Below are 13,925 nucleotides of genomic sequence, written 5' to 3' on the forward strand. Positions count from 1 at the left end.
AGTAAAAAGTATTTTCATTTAAAAAAAAATTATTTTCAGGTCTATTGGGGTTGGTTTCCACACGGTGGACCTGCAAGGCGGCCTTAGACCAAAACACTCATGGAGGAAAGTAAGGGTTGTGAGGTAGAACCTTGCTCGATTTTGAGTATTCATCAACTATTTTGGAGTGGTTTCCCATGACAAAATAAATAAATCTTCTTTTTTCTTCTTCTTCTTCTTTCAATTTCTTCTCTTGGGATTGTTTTCTAACAGAACAGTAGCCAAACACTCTTCCTCCGTTTCTTTTTGTCATAAATCCTAAATAACTTGCACTTCATTTTCCCTTTTTCTATTCTTCTCTAAAATGCTATTTAAACAATTCTAAAATTTTCCCTTTCTCTATTCCTCATGATATTTACATAATCCTACACAACTTGGACCTGTTTTTGTTCTTCTCTAAAATGCTACAATATTTACACAATATACAAACATTATCTACATAATGATGATTAACATGTGTGCTTTGTGCTATCATTTATAACTAAGAAAGAGGGTTATATGTGACAATGAGGACACATCCATTTCATGCAAAAAGAACCCCTACTTACCACCTAGAAGAAATACTAGATAGCCAAAATAAAACAAAAATAACTTAGTTTTAATTGTTGTAGGCAAAAATCTCCATAGTCACAATTATTGCAAACCCAAGAATGTAGCCACAGCTTTGATACCATTGCAACAAACTGGATATGCAGTGGCCATGCAAAATCCATAAAATAGCATAGCATTCATAGAATTGGAGATGCATACCTCGATAATCATTGATATACATTGCTCATCAAGACCTAAGAGCAGAGAGAAATGGAGAGAGCAAGACAAAGCGTGCTATGTGTAGAGATAGAGAGCAGGAGAATGCAAGGGAGAAGAGAGGAGAGAAGGAGATATACACATAGCACTAGATACATTCTTTCTCTTACACTATTGATTTATAGGTTTCATTCCATGCTCAAAATGATTATAATTGTTCATGTGGAAATAGAAATGACCATTGCTCATAAAGAGATCACAACCAATAAAAATGTCCATAAATTGTCTTCCAATTGCATAAGCCATACATCAATTGTGTCTTTGCCACCCGCTAACTACAACAAATAATTGTTAATGCATCATAATCAAATCCTATAACATTGGATGCCTCAAAAAACATACAAGAATGCTAGCTAAAAGGGAGATGTATACTATCTTGAGAATGGGTTGGGAACCCTAAATATCCTTGCAATCACACCTGTTAGGGAGGAATGATGGATGCTTATTATAAGGAAATTAAGGCTAAAGAGCCAGTAGAAAGTTCCAAAAAGTGGTTGAACTATTAGAAAGAGACCTAGTGTGACTGTTTTTGGAAATCTCATGAAAACGGCACGATCTCTAAAACCAGCCCACTTAGCTAGACCAAAAAATAAAAAGATCTATAAATTTTGTCTTAGAACGTCTTTCTTGAAAGGGAGGAGAAAAGGAGAAATCTACGAATTAGTGCTTACAAAGTAGGATTTACGAAGCATGAGAGGAAGATTTCTTCCTCTCAAAAGGCTCATCTCAAAGTTCTCCTCTCTCTCCAACATACAAGTTCTCCATAGCTACCATCTACTATATGCTAATTCCCTCTACATACTCAGATGACGAGTACTACCTCTTATCTCATACGTCCTTCTTTTCTCTTGATCTTCCTCTCTTCCTTAGTTCTCTTGACTCAATGAGTGTTTAAGGGCTTCGGATTGAAGTCTTCGAACACTCCTTCTAGCAAATCAATGCATATTATGCCACCGCATCTTAGAGTTTTTGTCTCTTTGATCGAGGTAGTCCATGGTGCGGAGCTAGAATCATGTATTGATTCAAGATCTTTCTATGAGAAAATAGAGACAATACATTCCTTTTCGGAGGGGGAGTTAGCTCTAGAAATCTAGCCCTCTATCAGTATTGTGTGTATTCGCTTCTCTCTTTCTTTCTCTAGTAATCAATCATGCAAGCATGTCTAGCAAATTTCTCTATCTATAGATAACTTAGCAACCGTTATGCTTAATCGAATAAGTCTCTTAATTATTCATTAGTTTTCGATGTTAGTGTTCAATACTCTGACATCTTTGATTGTGTTAGTGTCCAATAGTTTGACATCTTTGATTGTGTTTGCGGTATGTCTTATGTCTCTTAATTAGTTTTTGATGTTAGTGTTCAATACTTTAACATCTTTGATCGTGTTTGCGGTATGTCTTATGGATGACCAGTTGTAGCATGTAATTGTGCACAAACATGAAAAAAATACAAAATATCTAATCAAATAGGTCATAAAATTTAAGCATTGATCTAATATTTTTTGTTCCCTTTATTTTGCAAGGAGGGCAATGTCACATCCATAGGAATATGCATCAATACCTTTCTTAATCTTGCCCAAGTACCTTAGAAGTGTCCTCCCAAAAGAGAGGTGCCCTTTGCACAATGACAGGGTAAGCACCGACTCTCTCTCTCTCTCTCTCTCTCTCTCTCTCTCTCTCTCTCTCTCTCTCTCTCTCTCTCTCTCTCTCTCTCTCTCTCTCGCTCTCTTTGGGTGCATTTGTGTCTTGTGCGGCAACAACATTATGGGTAGTGGGTTACTTGAATGGAGCATGTATGTTAAGGAGAAAAGCGTGTGAAAAATGCAATGCATTTTTCAAAGTAGAACAAACTTCATGTCTAAAATATGACCTTTTGTAATAATGCGATTATTGCAAAGTATGCACTCCAAATGGGGTAGGGCAAAGAAGCTTGTGGTTCTTTTCATTAAAGAGGCATGCAAAGTTGTTGACAAAGCATTGAGATGATGGGATTGTTTGATTACAACTTTGGTCTTCTCTTTCAAGCACACCCCAACACAACATACCTCAATCAGATCTTTACACAAGACAAACATCACGTTGAAAAATATTCGTAGCAAAATGGCACCGTGGAATTGCTCCTCTTATATAATTAGAGGATCTAGGAGTGATACTACTCTTCAAAGGAGTCTAAAATAGCTACTAAGTGCATTGCATGGAATCTAATCCTTGTGTATGTTGTTCCCACCTACTACCGTGCATAAGTAGTTTTAGTTTTGTTTGTTTATTTATTTTTTCATTTTTCCTTTTCCTTTTATGCACGTTAATAACTCCTCTTAACGTTGTATTCAAAAAGGGAGTGCCACTGCTGACTGCCCGCCAAGCAAAGCTATGGCGGAGCTTCTGTCGAAGAACCCCGTTTTCAAGAAGCTCGACTTAAGTTCCTCGTCGGCACGACCGAGCGGTGCCTCCTCGTCGACATGGCGCATTCCTCTTAACTTAATTGCCTTCGATGGTTCTTCTCGTCTCTTCCTTTGGAACTCTGCAGATCGAGTCCTGCATGCCGTTGACATCGACCAGCCCGACTCTGCAGAATTTTCATCAGAAGCCTCCAATTCTCTTTTCGCCAAGAAGACATATAAGGTGATTGCCTACTTAATAGTGTTTTTTTCGGTAGACAGCTGTCTTTTAGTGTATTTAGTTCCACGGGGACCATATTCTTAGCTCAGCTTAAAGTAGGATTACGAGTATGGAGTTGAACAGCTGTTGTGCTGGCGCAGAGACCACTGCGTGGGAATATGATCATCCAGAATCATGGCTATCAACACGCAGCTTGAGTTGATACATACATATGTATGGTCTATGTGTGTGTGATTATGTGGCTGCGCCAACACACACACCCAACCCCCCCCCCCCCCCCCCCCCCCCCCCCCCCCCCCCCCCCCGGGCTTACTCAGACCGTATGTCTTCAATCCTAAGTGGCTTCTGAAGTTAGGATACTTTGTTATTGGAACCTAGGCTTATGTGGATGGAACCACCCACTTGGTCAGCTTGGGGCCTCCCTAACCTTCTATTTTTTGGTCCAACTATAGATTGTGTGGGTTGCCTTAGGATATAGTTGTCTTTGCCAATTGACCTTGGTGACCTTGAATCAACAATATGCTATGTTCTACAACTAGGTGTCCATCTTATGCTTATGTATGAGGTCTTCATGGAGCATTTAGTATCTATTTAGGATCTTAGCGTAGGCAAGGAGGTCAGAGGGAGCATGGTGGACCAGGTTCTCTACAAGCACCAAGCTCTTTCCTCAATTATAGGCCCCCTTTAGGTGGTTTGTGGCACTATTAGTTTGGCCACTTGAATGTTCATGCTCTTTGTCGTGCCTTTCAAGAGAAGATGATTGATGGCTTACTTGACGTTGGGAGTAGGCAAGGCCAATGTAGTTCATGCATCAATGGGAGTAGCAGAGAGAGCCTATTCCAAAGTACTCTATATGACGAGCTTTTACTATTCTTGAGTTGGTTCACATTGACCTTTGTGGATCTATGGAGATTCCACCTTGGCGGAGCTCTTTACTTTATGCTATTAGTGGATGATTTTAGCCGCTTTTGTCAGGTGTATTTTCTTGAGCACAAGGACAAGATTTTTGAGACTCTCAAGGATTGGTAAAGGAATCACGGAACTAGTTGAAGACGTTTTGTGTAGACAAGGGTGGCGAGTTGACCACTATTGCTTTTGTGAAGTATTATGCGGGGACTGGCATCAAGCGTGAGCTTGCGAATATTGGATCACCTTCAAAGAATGGAGTTGTCAAGCAGAGGAATGGATTGTGCTTGAGATGGCCCTAATGATGTCTCTTACGCTTCTTGACTACTCAAACCACCAGGGGTGTGTCACAAATCAGCCCTAAAAGTGAGGCGCATAACACAAATCAGCCCTTCTTTTAATAAGTCAAGGGATTGGACAAATGAAAAGCCAAAGGTCGGATAAATGAAAAGCCATTGTAAAGCCAAGAGTCAAGGGCACTCGAAAGGCTAGGTCAATACCTATATAAAGACTCCTTTGAGAGCATACAAGGAGGAAGAATGGAGATCTGGAATTGTTGATGTGGCCAAGTTCGAAAAACGCAACGGAAATGCGGGTCGTACGTTGTCGACGTGGGAGATTCGAAATGGAATGAGGATGACGTGGCAGTTGGGTTGACTTCAAATAAGGCAGTTGAATTTTAAGGTGCCAGCTTTTAGCAGTGTTGGTTTTGTAGGGCACCTAGCTTTTTGTAACAACTGCTTTTGGCCTAAGTGCCTATATAAGTTAGCCTTGGGGGCTAGTTCTGTTAGATTAGTTGTCATGTGCACACATAACCCTATGTGCATGTGGACAAGGTGTAACTCCTACTTCTAGGGTTTAGGACAGTCTAGGAAGTGTTTTGGCACCCTTGTGAGCCTGAACGCAAGACGTGCATGTCCAGGCACTTTAGAGTAGTTGCATACCCTTTGATTGCACATGAGCACAACCAATGTTTGCTAGGTGTAGGCACTGGGGAGTGTTCTTGTAATGGAATATAGCTATAACATTGACTGCAGCGGAAGTGAGTTCCAGCAGGGGAATTGGTTTCGCGCAAGTTTTGGGGCTGTTATGTTACCGAAATTTAGCCAAAACAGGCGGTATCTAGCAGGATATAGTTAAAGGATTCTCATGACTCTTTTTTGTAATTTACCCTCTCAAAGTATAAAGAAATACCGAAAGGCGGAGCATTCTCGCTTCTGAGCCGTGTGTGTGCTTAAGTGTTAATTTCCGTTGCAGGCTTTCTTTGCACGTTCTCTGTGTGTGTGTCCTTGAAGTTTGTAAAAAAGAATGAGCTAATGAGAAAGGTGGAAAAGTGCGCAGAGGACTTTTTCTGTGATAAGCAAAGATGCTGAAAGCAAATGACTTTTGAATTGCTTTTGGGCATCAATTATTGATATCAGAAGATTTATGTGCTTTTAGCAATGTTGGAACAATCAAAGTTACATGAAATGGGGAACCAGAACGCGGGAGGGTCTGGAATAAGAATGGGGTCGAAGGTACTGTTTGGGAATTGCACGGAACTGGAGGCATAAGAAACACTTAAGTTATGCAATTCTCGGCTCGATTTCTTAGGATAGGCTTTCCGGAAGTGGTACGTGTTCCATGTTTCAGGGGCCCATAGGGCCGTTCCCTGTATTTTTGGATAAACATTACCCACAAAACCCTAAAAAACTCTTTGTTGGCGGGCTATAATGTGTTCAAAAGGCAAATTGATATGGCGCGTGATTGAAGCGACTTCCGAACATGGCGAGGGTCTAGAACGGGTGTTCCTTGTTTCTACTGTGAAAATAACAAGTGTTTTTTGTTGCTTTTTAGGCTTTTGGTGCCAAGTCCCTTTAAAAGAGAAGCCAGGGTACCTTTAGTTCTCTGATTGCGACCCAATTGTATCCAATCTTGTGAGTGTAATCACTTAGAACAGTTGTAACTGCGACAATTCAGTAAAATAAATTTCCACCAGCGGTGTTGAGCTGAGCGGCTAGTGTTGAGAGTGGAACTCCGCCACTTTGTATAAGTGTGACATGAAACGTTTCGTGGTTTCGGTCGTTTCGGGGTTTCGAGGTTTTGAAACGTTTCGTTTCATAGCATCAAAAACATGAAACAGGTTTCATAAACGACATTAAATTATATATTAATAAAATATGATAAATATGTATACACACATGACTCTAGAATTTAATGTCCACGAGAGAGAGAGAAATGAAATGTTATATTAACTTCTTCAAAAGGCCAAAGTGACCTATGAGAGAGAGAGAGAGAGAGAGAGAGAGAGAGAGAGAGAGAGATGTGCTCACTGCTCAGTGCTCATTGCTTAGAAGTGACTTCAAGCGAGCACGATCAAAGAGATGTTCAGTATTGATGAAAGTTAAAACACGGCCACTAGTTTCATGAATCATAACTGATGCATCATTGATTCATTTAGCAAAGTACTTCTATTGAACAAAGTTTCTGGAAAAAATGCCCCAATTTTAAACGTTTCATAAAAAATGCCTGTACGTTTCATGCGTTTCGGCAAAAACGTTTCATAGATTTCGGGGTTTCGGGGTTTCATTTGCATGAAACGCGTTTTTATGTCACACTGTTTTGTATCTCTTGTCCACTGTTATTTCGAGTTCAATCTGCTGTTTTAAGTTCAGTTTAGCAGTTTTGCAGTGTTTTTTTACTGCCTTGTCCATGTGACTCTCTGGTTTCACTCACAGGCTGACTTTGGCCTCGTATACGTCAGTACAACTTTCTTGCTTTCTTTCTTTTGCTCCACCGCTTTCAAATATTGCTCTTCTCTCACATGCCATGGTTACTGAGGGTTTTACAAGTTGCTCTTTGATGACCAATAAAGCATGGATATATGATGTGTATATGTGTGTGCAGGGCATGTACAGGTTTGCTATGTCTTGCACCTACTTTGCTTTCTGTTTTGCCCCCCTATTTACATTGCTGACCCTACCTTGCTTTCTGTTATGCCTAATTTACATTGCTGACATGATCTGTGCAGACGTTCCAGCCACTTTTAAACGTGGATTTTGCAGTACGTTTTATTACTTTCAATAGAGCTGGTTGGTCGTTGCTTCTTGCCGGTGACCATGCTATTGTAGTGGTGGACCTCACGTCACAAGTTCTTAAGTCGTCTCTATCCTTAGAGACTTCAATATACAATGTAAGGTATGCTAAGTTACAACCGTGTGTGTCAATTTTTTAGTTATTTAAGCTCTTATCTTGTGGGGCTTGTATAACAGGGCAAGTTTTTTTGATTTACCTGCATTACATTGTTCATAGCAGTATTTGACTCGAGACCAGGAATGTTCTTGGAACTCATTATAAGCTCTAACGTGTGTGCAAGTAACGTTGATGTGCTAGATGCTCTTGTGTGGAGCTTTTTCAATCAATCAATCTATGTCAGGCATGGTGGATATAACCACCTCCTGTTATTACACCTCTCGTAATTTGATCCATTTGCTTGAGGGAGTGGAGAGAAAGAGAGCAATTTGCTAGTTAGAGAGATTGGATAGGGGTATATCAAGATAGAGAGATGGAAGGAGATCCGCTGACACGCGGATAGGTACCGACAAACCCTCCCAAGGGCCTCCCACTTTCACTGGAGTATAATTTACTCTATTTTCATTTTGGAGGGACAAAGGTATAACATGATTAACAGTTGTGCAACGTACCTTTCTCCCATTGAATAATGTCAATTGGAGGCAAACTTTTTGATTTGCAGATCCTAAAGCACTGTTCTATTGGCTACGTTTTGATCTCTCTCTCTCTCTCTCTAGGATCAGAGAGGTCTCGGATTATTTCTACTTGAGATACAGAGACATAGAGACTCTCTATTGAGAGGGCATAGACAAAGAGTCCCATAGACGCATCTCAGATTTCTTCAATCCGAGCACCACAGAGGCAGAGGGGCCACCACCACCACAGAGCTCGGTCCCCACCCATAGACACACAAGTGGTACTCTCATTGACCGAGCTATAGAGTTGGGGAGATTGAGACAACCACGACTGAGGAGGGGAGCCACGCAGCACCGACGGAGATTGCGGCAGAGGATCCACAGGATTCTAGCACGACATTCAGAGTGTCGATCAAGATAGGCTTCATGCTACTGCATATTGTATGATGGTGACACTTATCCCCACTTTGTACCTTTGTGGCATTATACCATTGCTCAGCTTACCAGCCACCCATAGGAGTCGGTAGCACTCCTATCTCAGTTTCTAGTTTGTAGTTTTCTTTGTTTGTACCCAGACTTCGTACTAGATTCACCATTGTAGTCAGTTTGGTCTCATAGGTCATTTTGGCCTTTTGTAGACGTTAATATATCATTTCATTTCATTTCATTTCTCTCTCTCTCTCTCTCTCTCTCTCTCTCTCTCTCTCTCTCTCTTGCAGATTTGTCTTCGTTTCTTCTGTTCAGCGTGTATCCTTAGGGCTTTCAGACTGCGCACGGGATTAGGGTTTTCTGCCCTGTGTGTGGAGAAATAGGGTTTTCTGCAGCGCGCAGGCTTAGGGTTTCCTGAACCGAGAGCGCAGAAAGAAAACCAGAGCAGGCTGTGTGCAGCGCGTAGACAACAGCAGCAGGCAGGCTTAGCCGAGGCAGGGGGTGCAGCGTAGAGACCACATCAGCAGCAGCGTGCAGCACGGCAGAAGTAGCTCACGTTGCTAACAGTTTGCGCGACAGTTTCCTACGCTATTGCAGGCTTTATCCTTTGTGCAGAGATTTTTTGAAATGTGCCATAAGTAAATTTCATGGCACAGTAGCGCAACGGGCAGGATGCCGTTCAGGGTGAGGGCAGCCATGTGCACGTTGCCAGGATACCGTGCAACATAGGTGAGGCAGCCATGCGTGGAAGGTCTAGCACAAAGCGTCATATCCATCTATCCATCTTTCTCCCTCTCCCTCTCCTATTGCGGTTCTCAAACATGAAGAAGCAAAATGGCAAGGATGACCCTTTGGAGGATGCCATTCAAAAATGCAAAGAAGGAATGTGCGAGATCATTAACAAGATTAATTGAAATTTCCTAGGCACACTAAAGACACTCAGAGAACACGTACCGGTCTAGGAAAGCACGATAAATACACTTGAGGATCGTGTGATGGCCCAAGATGAGGAGATCACGTCACTCAAGAAGGAGCTTGCAGAGGTGCGATCACGACACACTCGAAGAGGAGAGCTTCAACCCTGAGTAGTTGACGAACTCTGCATGATTAAAGAACTAGTGCAGGCCATCAAAGAAGGGGAGGAGCAGCACAAAGAAATGATGACTCCCGTGGGTTGATGTTCTTAGAAAGGCCCAACAAAAAGCGGACGAGGCCGAGAAATGGATCGAGATCGCCAAGGGAGGGGAACAACCCCGACACCAACCATCATTAACTTGACACTAGAAGACGAGCAAAGGAGGTGTATGCGTGCCTTACACGTGAGATTTGTGTCCTCAAAGACCAAGATAATGTTGATGAAGAGGTAAAAGAACTCATGACTATGATGGGGGCTAATGAGCCGATGTATACGAGGGCTTGGAGAGTGGGCAATAAGAAAAGTGGAAGCAATGGGGAAATCTTAAAGGAAGGGGAAATTATCGTTCGTTTGCCCTCCATGGAAGCGAAAAAGGGTTTTTTGACGAAGAGACCATCTATTACAAAGACGGGCATCTTTCTTGGAGATGACCTCACGCTCTGTCGTCTTCATGGTAGGAGCATTTAGGGGAGAGACATCGTCTTGTACTTAGAGACACACTAGTCATCGAGACAACTTATGCCACACGTGAATGGATATAGGTGGGAGACAGCTTGTCGAAGAGAGACAAGATCAAAGCACAGAGGCAGAGGGTGAGGAGTAGGAGTCCTATTCAAGGAGGAGTTACAACCGCTTGTGCTCATTGTTTGGAGAGATGATCAGGCCAGATACATGTGGGTGAGATGGAGTGTTGATACAGGCTGATTTTATTGTAACAAACTTGGACACCCCCAGTCTAGATTCTACCTCCACACAACAAAGATTCACTTTAAGATAGTTCACAAAGGACGACATGGCCCGGTGTAGTTCCGTGCCAAGAGGTATTGGCTCCAAAGACTGATGCCCCTTTCGATATTTCTTTTTATATTAATCTTGGTGCAAAGTACAAGGGAGTCTGCGGGGACTCACACTCAGACTCTGCGTCGAGATGCTCTGAGTAATGAGGCCCCAACAAACTTATTTATTGTTACAAGGGATGCCCAAAAGCAGAGCCCCAAAATAACTCAAAAGCTGCTAACTCAAAAGCATCATGCCCAAAAGCTTTTATTCCAAAATCAGCCAGCGTAAAAGCAACCAGCACAAATTACGAAAAATCGTACGGACTGCCACGTCATCAACACATTTTACGGAAATTGTAGGGACTACCACGTGTCAGCCTGTCAGCGGAATTCGCGACGCGTTTTCCCGGCTGTGTGTGTGTATCCAAGGGCACTGCCACGTCACCAGTTTGTGACATACCCCTCTTGAAAGAATTGTAATCGCCCTTGATTACGCCTGCAAAAAAGATAGAGGCCATAATACTGTCTTAGTAGACACTGACTGTTAGTACCGATGCACTAGACACAACTCATCTAGCACTTGTACAAATCGACAGTCACATCACCGGACATCACAGGACATCACATGACAAATCACATACAAACTCGTTCCAAATCTCAGACCATGATTAATCGGCAACGTATTTAGTAATCGCATCTAGATCCAGTCGGGACCTCACAAATGCCCGATTGACTAATCCTTATTGCAATCATGTCTATAGAGATTTATGAGACCGAAATGTTGCAATGATTTCGTCTTTCAGTTCTTGCACTCAAACAAGTCAAGTACAAATCAATCATTTTCATTTTCGGGAATTCCAGTTCATAAAGTCGTACAACACAATACTATCAGCCCATCAATATTCCTGAAACCCAAAGGGGGACATCAGTGACTCTATTCAAAATCGGGGTTTTGACAAAGGAGCGGAGTGACTCCCCTCTTGTGCAAACCCGCTGCACTTGATTCAGCCATGCTAAAATTGGGGTTCTATCAGAGTAGACTATGCGAAACCGAATGTTCAAGGTAAAGTTCCAAAATTTGAGGAGTATCTGCTAGGTCCTCTTCTTCCATCCACTTCGCATCAATGCAAGATAGTTCTTGAACTTAACCAAGAACCGCCTAATCGCTTTACCTTTTATCTTTCTGTCCTTGTGTGCCAATATCTGTTCTGGAACGAGTATCTCCTCGCTTTCCTCCACTTCGGGTTGCTCATCTGGCTCCCCATCATCGGGCACATCGCCTTTAAAAGGCTTCAATAGACTCACATGAAATGCATTGTGAATCTTCCAAGTATCGGGCAGCTTTAGTCTAAAGGAGACATCATTGATCTTTTGTTTTATCTGGAAAGGGTTATAATACCTCATGTTAAGCTTTAGAAAAAGCCACTCCTTTCCCTTTTTCTTTTTAATGCGTGCCTTCTCAAAACGTAAGAGCACCCAACCGTCTTCCTTTAATTTCAAATCGCGACGGTGTTGATTTGCTGCCTTCTTGTGTCGTTCCTGAGATTTCGCTAAAGCCTCTCGGACCTTGGCAAATACAGTGTCCAAGTCCCTCGTGTACTGGTCGGCTTCAAAATCTTATCTTTCGTGCTAAGGAAGGGTGGAACCTTTGGAGCACCTTCAATGATCTCAAATGGCGCCTTCCGTGTCGAAGAGCGGATCGTGTTATTGTAGGCAAATTCCACTAACCTATTGAGTCTTCTGATCAGAAATGTAAGACTTCAATAATCCAGTACGACTGAATTTGCAATCTCAGATTGCCCATCTGTTTGCGAGTGGAAAGATGACGAGAACTGCAACCGTGTGCCAATGTTCTCCCAAATAGCCTTCCAAAATAGACTCGTGAATGGGGGATCTCTATCAGAGACTATTGTCTCAGGCATGCCATGTAATCTGAAAATATGTGCAATGAACAGTCTCGCTAAATGATCCGGCTTGAGTGTTTTCTTCAGTGAAATGAAGTGAGCTTGCTTGCTAAATCTGTCAATGACAGTCCAAATGCCTTCATGCCCACTTTGTGTCTTTGGGAGATAAAAAAATGACATTTGTAGCATTACTTTCCCAAGGCGGGTGGGAATGGGTAAAGGCTCAGATGTGCAAGGATGGTGCAGACGTGCTGTGTATAGATTCTCTCCTCTAGATGACGACGTTGGACCATATATGAAGAAGATGATAATGATGATCCAACAACTACTACTCATATGTACAACCATAAAGAGCCACCAACGGCTCATAAATGTCAGCCATCTAAGTCTATCTCCAAACTGAGTGGTGATGGTGACCTGGCCACAATGTCCACTAGACCACCGACCGTATTCCTGCCATGTGTCATTGCCCAATCGAGAGAGTTCGTCCATTGTGAACCAGACCAGACCAACTGTACTAACTGTGTGTCCTGTGAAAGTGACACTGTAGCCTGCTACAGGTTGCCCCCCACAAGACCGCTCACCGTCTCGGTGAGAGGAATACTGAAAAACTGTGAAAGAAAACCACTAGGTACTGCATGTGTACAATGGTGAGCTCTTGATTCTGTCATCCAAGAGATAGAGTTGTGGCCATTGCTGTATCCGAAGTATCAAACTTTGGAGGTGGAGCCCTCAGATCGATGGGAAAACTCTGGACTCTATGAGTGTTCTTCACAAACCGACTCTTAGCGAAAGGAGCAGCCACCTGTTGCTCGACGGACGGGAGTACTTGGCGTGAAGTGTACTGAGGCTGCCGACTTGCACACCCATGTCGATGTGCGTCTGCGAAGCCGTCACAAGGAGCCGTCTGTGAGGATGACATGTGTGGTAAGGAGCCAAAGGTGCCAGGCTGCTGAGATCCCTGAGGGTAGTAGTCAAATTGCTGTTGTGATGGAGACCTCCCCAAAACTGTCGATGACTGTGCTGTCCATATCCCATGGGCGTCTGTACTGATCTCGCGGGACGAGCCCACCCATATCTTATGGTAGCCTGAGGCTGCTGCTGAAACCCGATGTCTCCTTGGACTAGCATGTCCCGAAATCCTCACATTTGAGCTTTGAGGTCACCGATTATATGGGACTTTACATGCAAAGAGTGACGCAAGGCGAAAATGGTAGCATCTCTATCAGCAATGCAAGCAGCCGTCCATGGCCGCATATGTGGCCGAGTGCTTTTGGTGGGTAGCTGTTAATTTCTCGGCACCAAGTTTAATCATTGCAATAGTATTTCTTGACTCCTGCAAGTTCTCTTCAGAGATTCTGAACAACGAGGTAGAGTCTGTTCCACTGGAAGAAGCATCAGTAGAGCCTGGAGGCGTAGAGTGCCCAAGAGGCACTGCAGTCGAGGTCGGGGTGACAGTAGTAGTAGGATGCCCAAGAGGCACTACAGTGGATGTCACGGTGACAGTGGTAGCAGGTTTAGTAGGTGAGCTTGAGATGGGAGAGAATGACGAGGGTACCACAGGTGGTGAGAAGGGTGTGGTAACAGTGGTAGGAGTATAGACAGGAGCAGTAGGGAGAGGT

General features: G+C 43.0%; 1 protein-coding gene across 1 annotated transcript in view; it reads left to right on the top strand.

Moving 5' to 3' along the window:
• Positions 1-3,164: 3,164 nt before the first annotated feature.
• Positions 3,165-13,925, top strand: part of MOS7 (nuclear pore complex protein-like protein) — a 64,029-nt gene continuing 53,268 nt past the window's right edge. Inside the window, exons 1-2 of the mRNA XM_086504851.1 lie at positions 3,165-3,467; positions 7,381-7,547. Coding sequence (XP_086360977.1) covers positions 3,216-3,467; positions 7,381-7,547 — 419 coding nt within the window. The 5' untranslated portion in view covers positions 3,165-3,215. The remainder of the gene's footprint in view (positions 3,468-7,380; positions 7,548-13,925) is intronic.

The sequence above is a fragment of the Adiantum capillus-veneris genome, chromosome 28 (assembly GCF_014529385.1).
Source record: "Adiantum capillus-veneris isolate H3 chromosome 28, ASM1452938v2, whole genome shotgun sequence".
NCBI classification, from domain to species: domain Eukaryota; kingdom Viridiplantae; phylum Streptophyta; class Polypodiopsida; order Polypodiales; family Pteridaceae; genus Adiantum; species Adiantum capillus-veneris.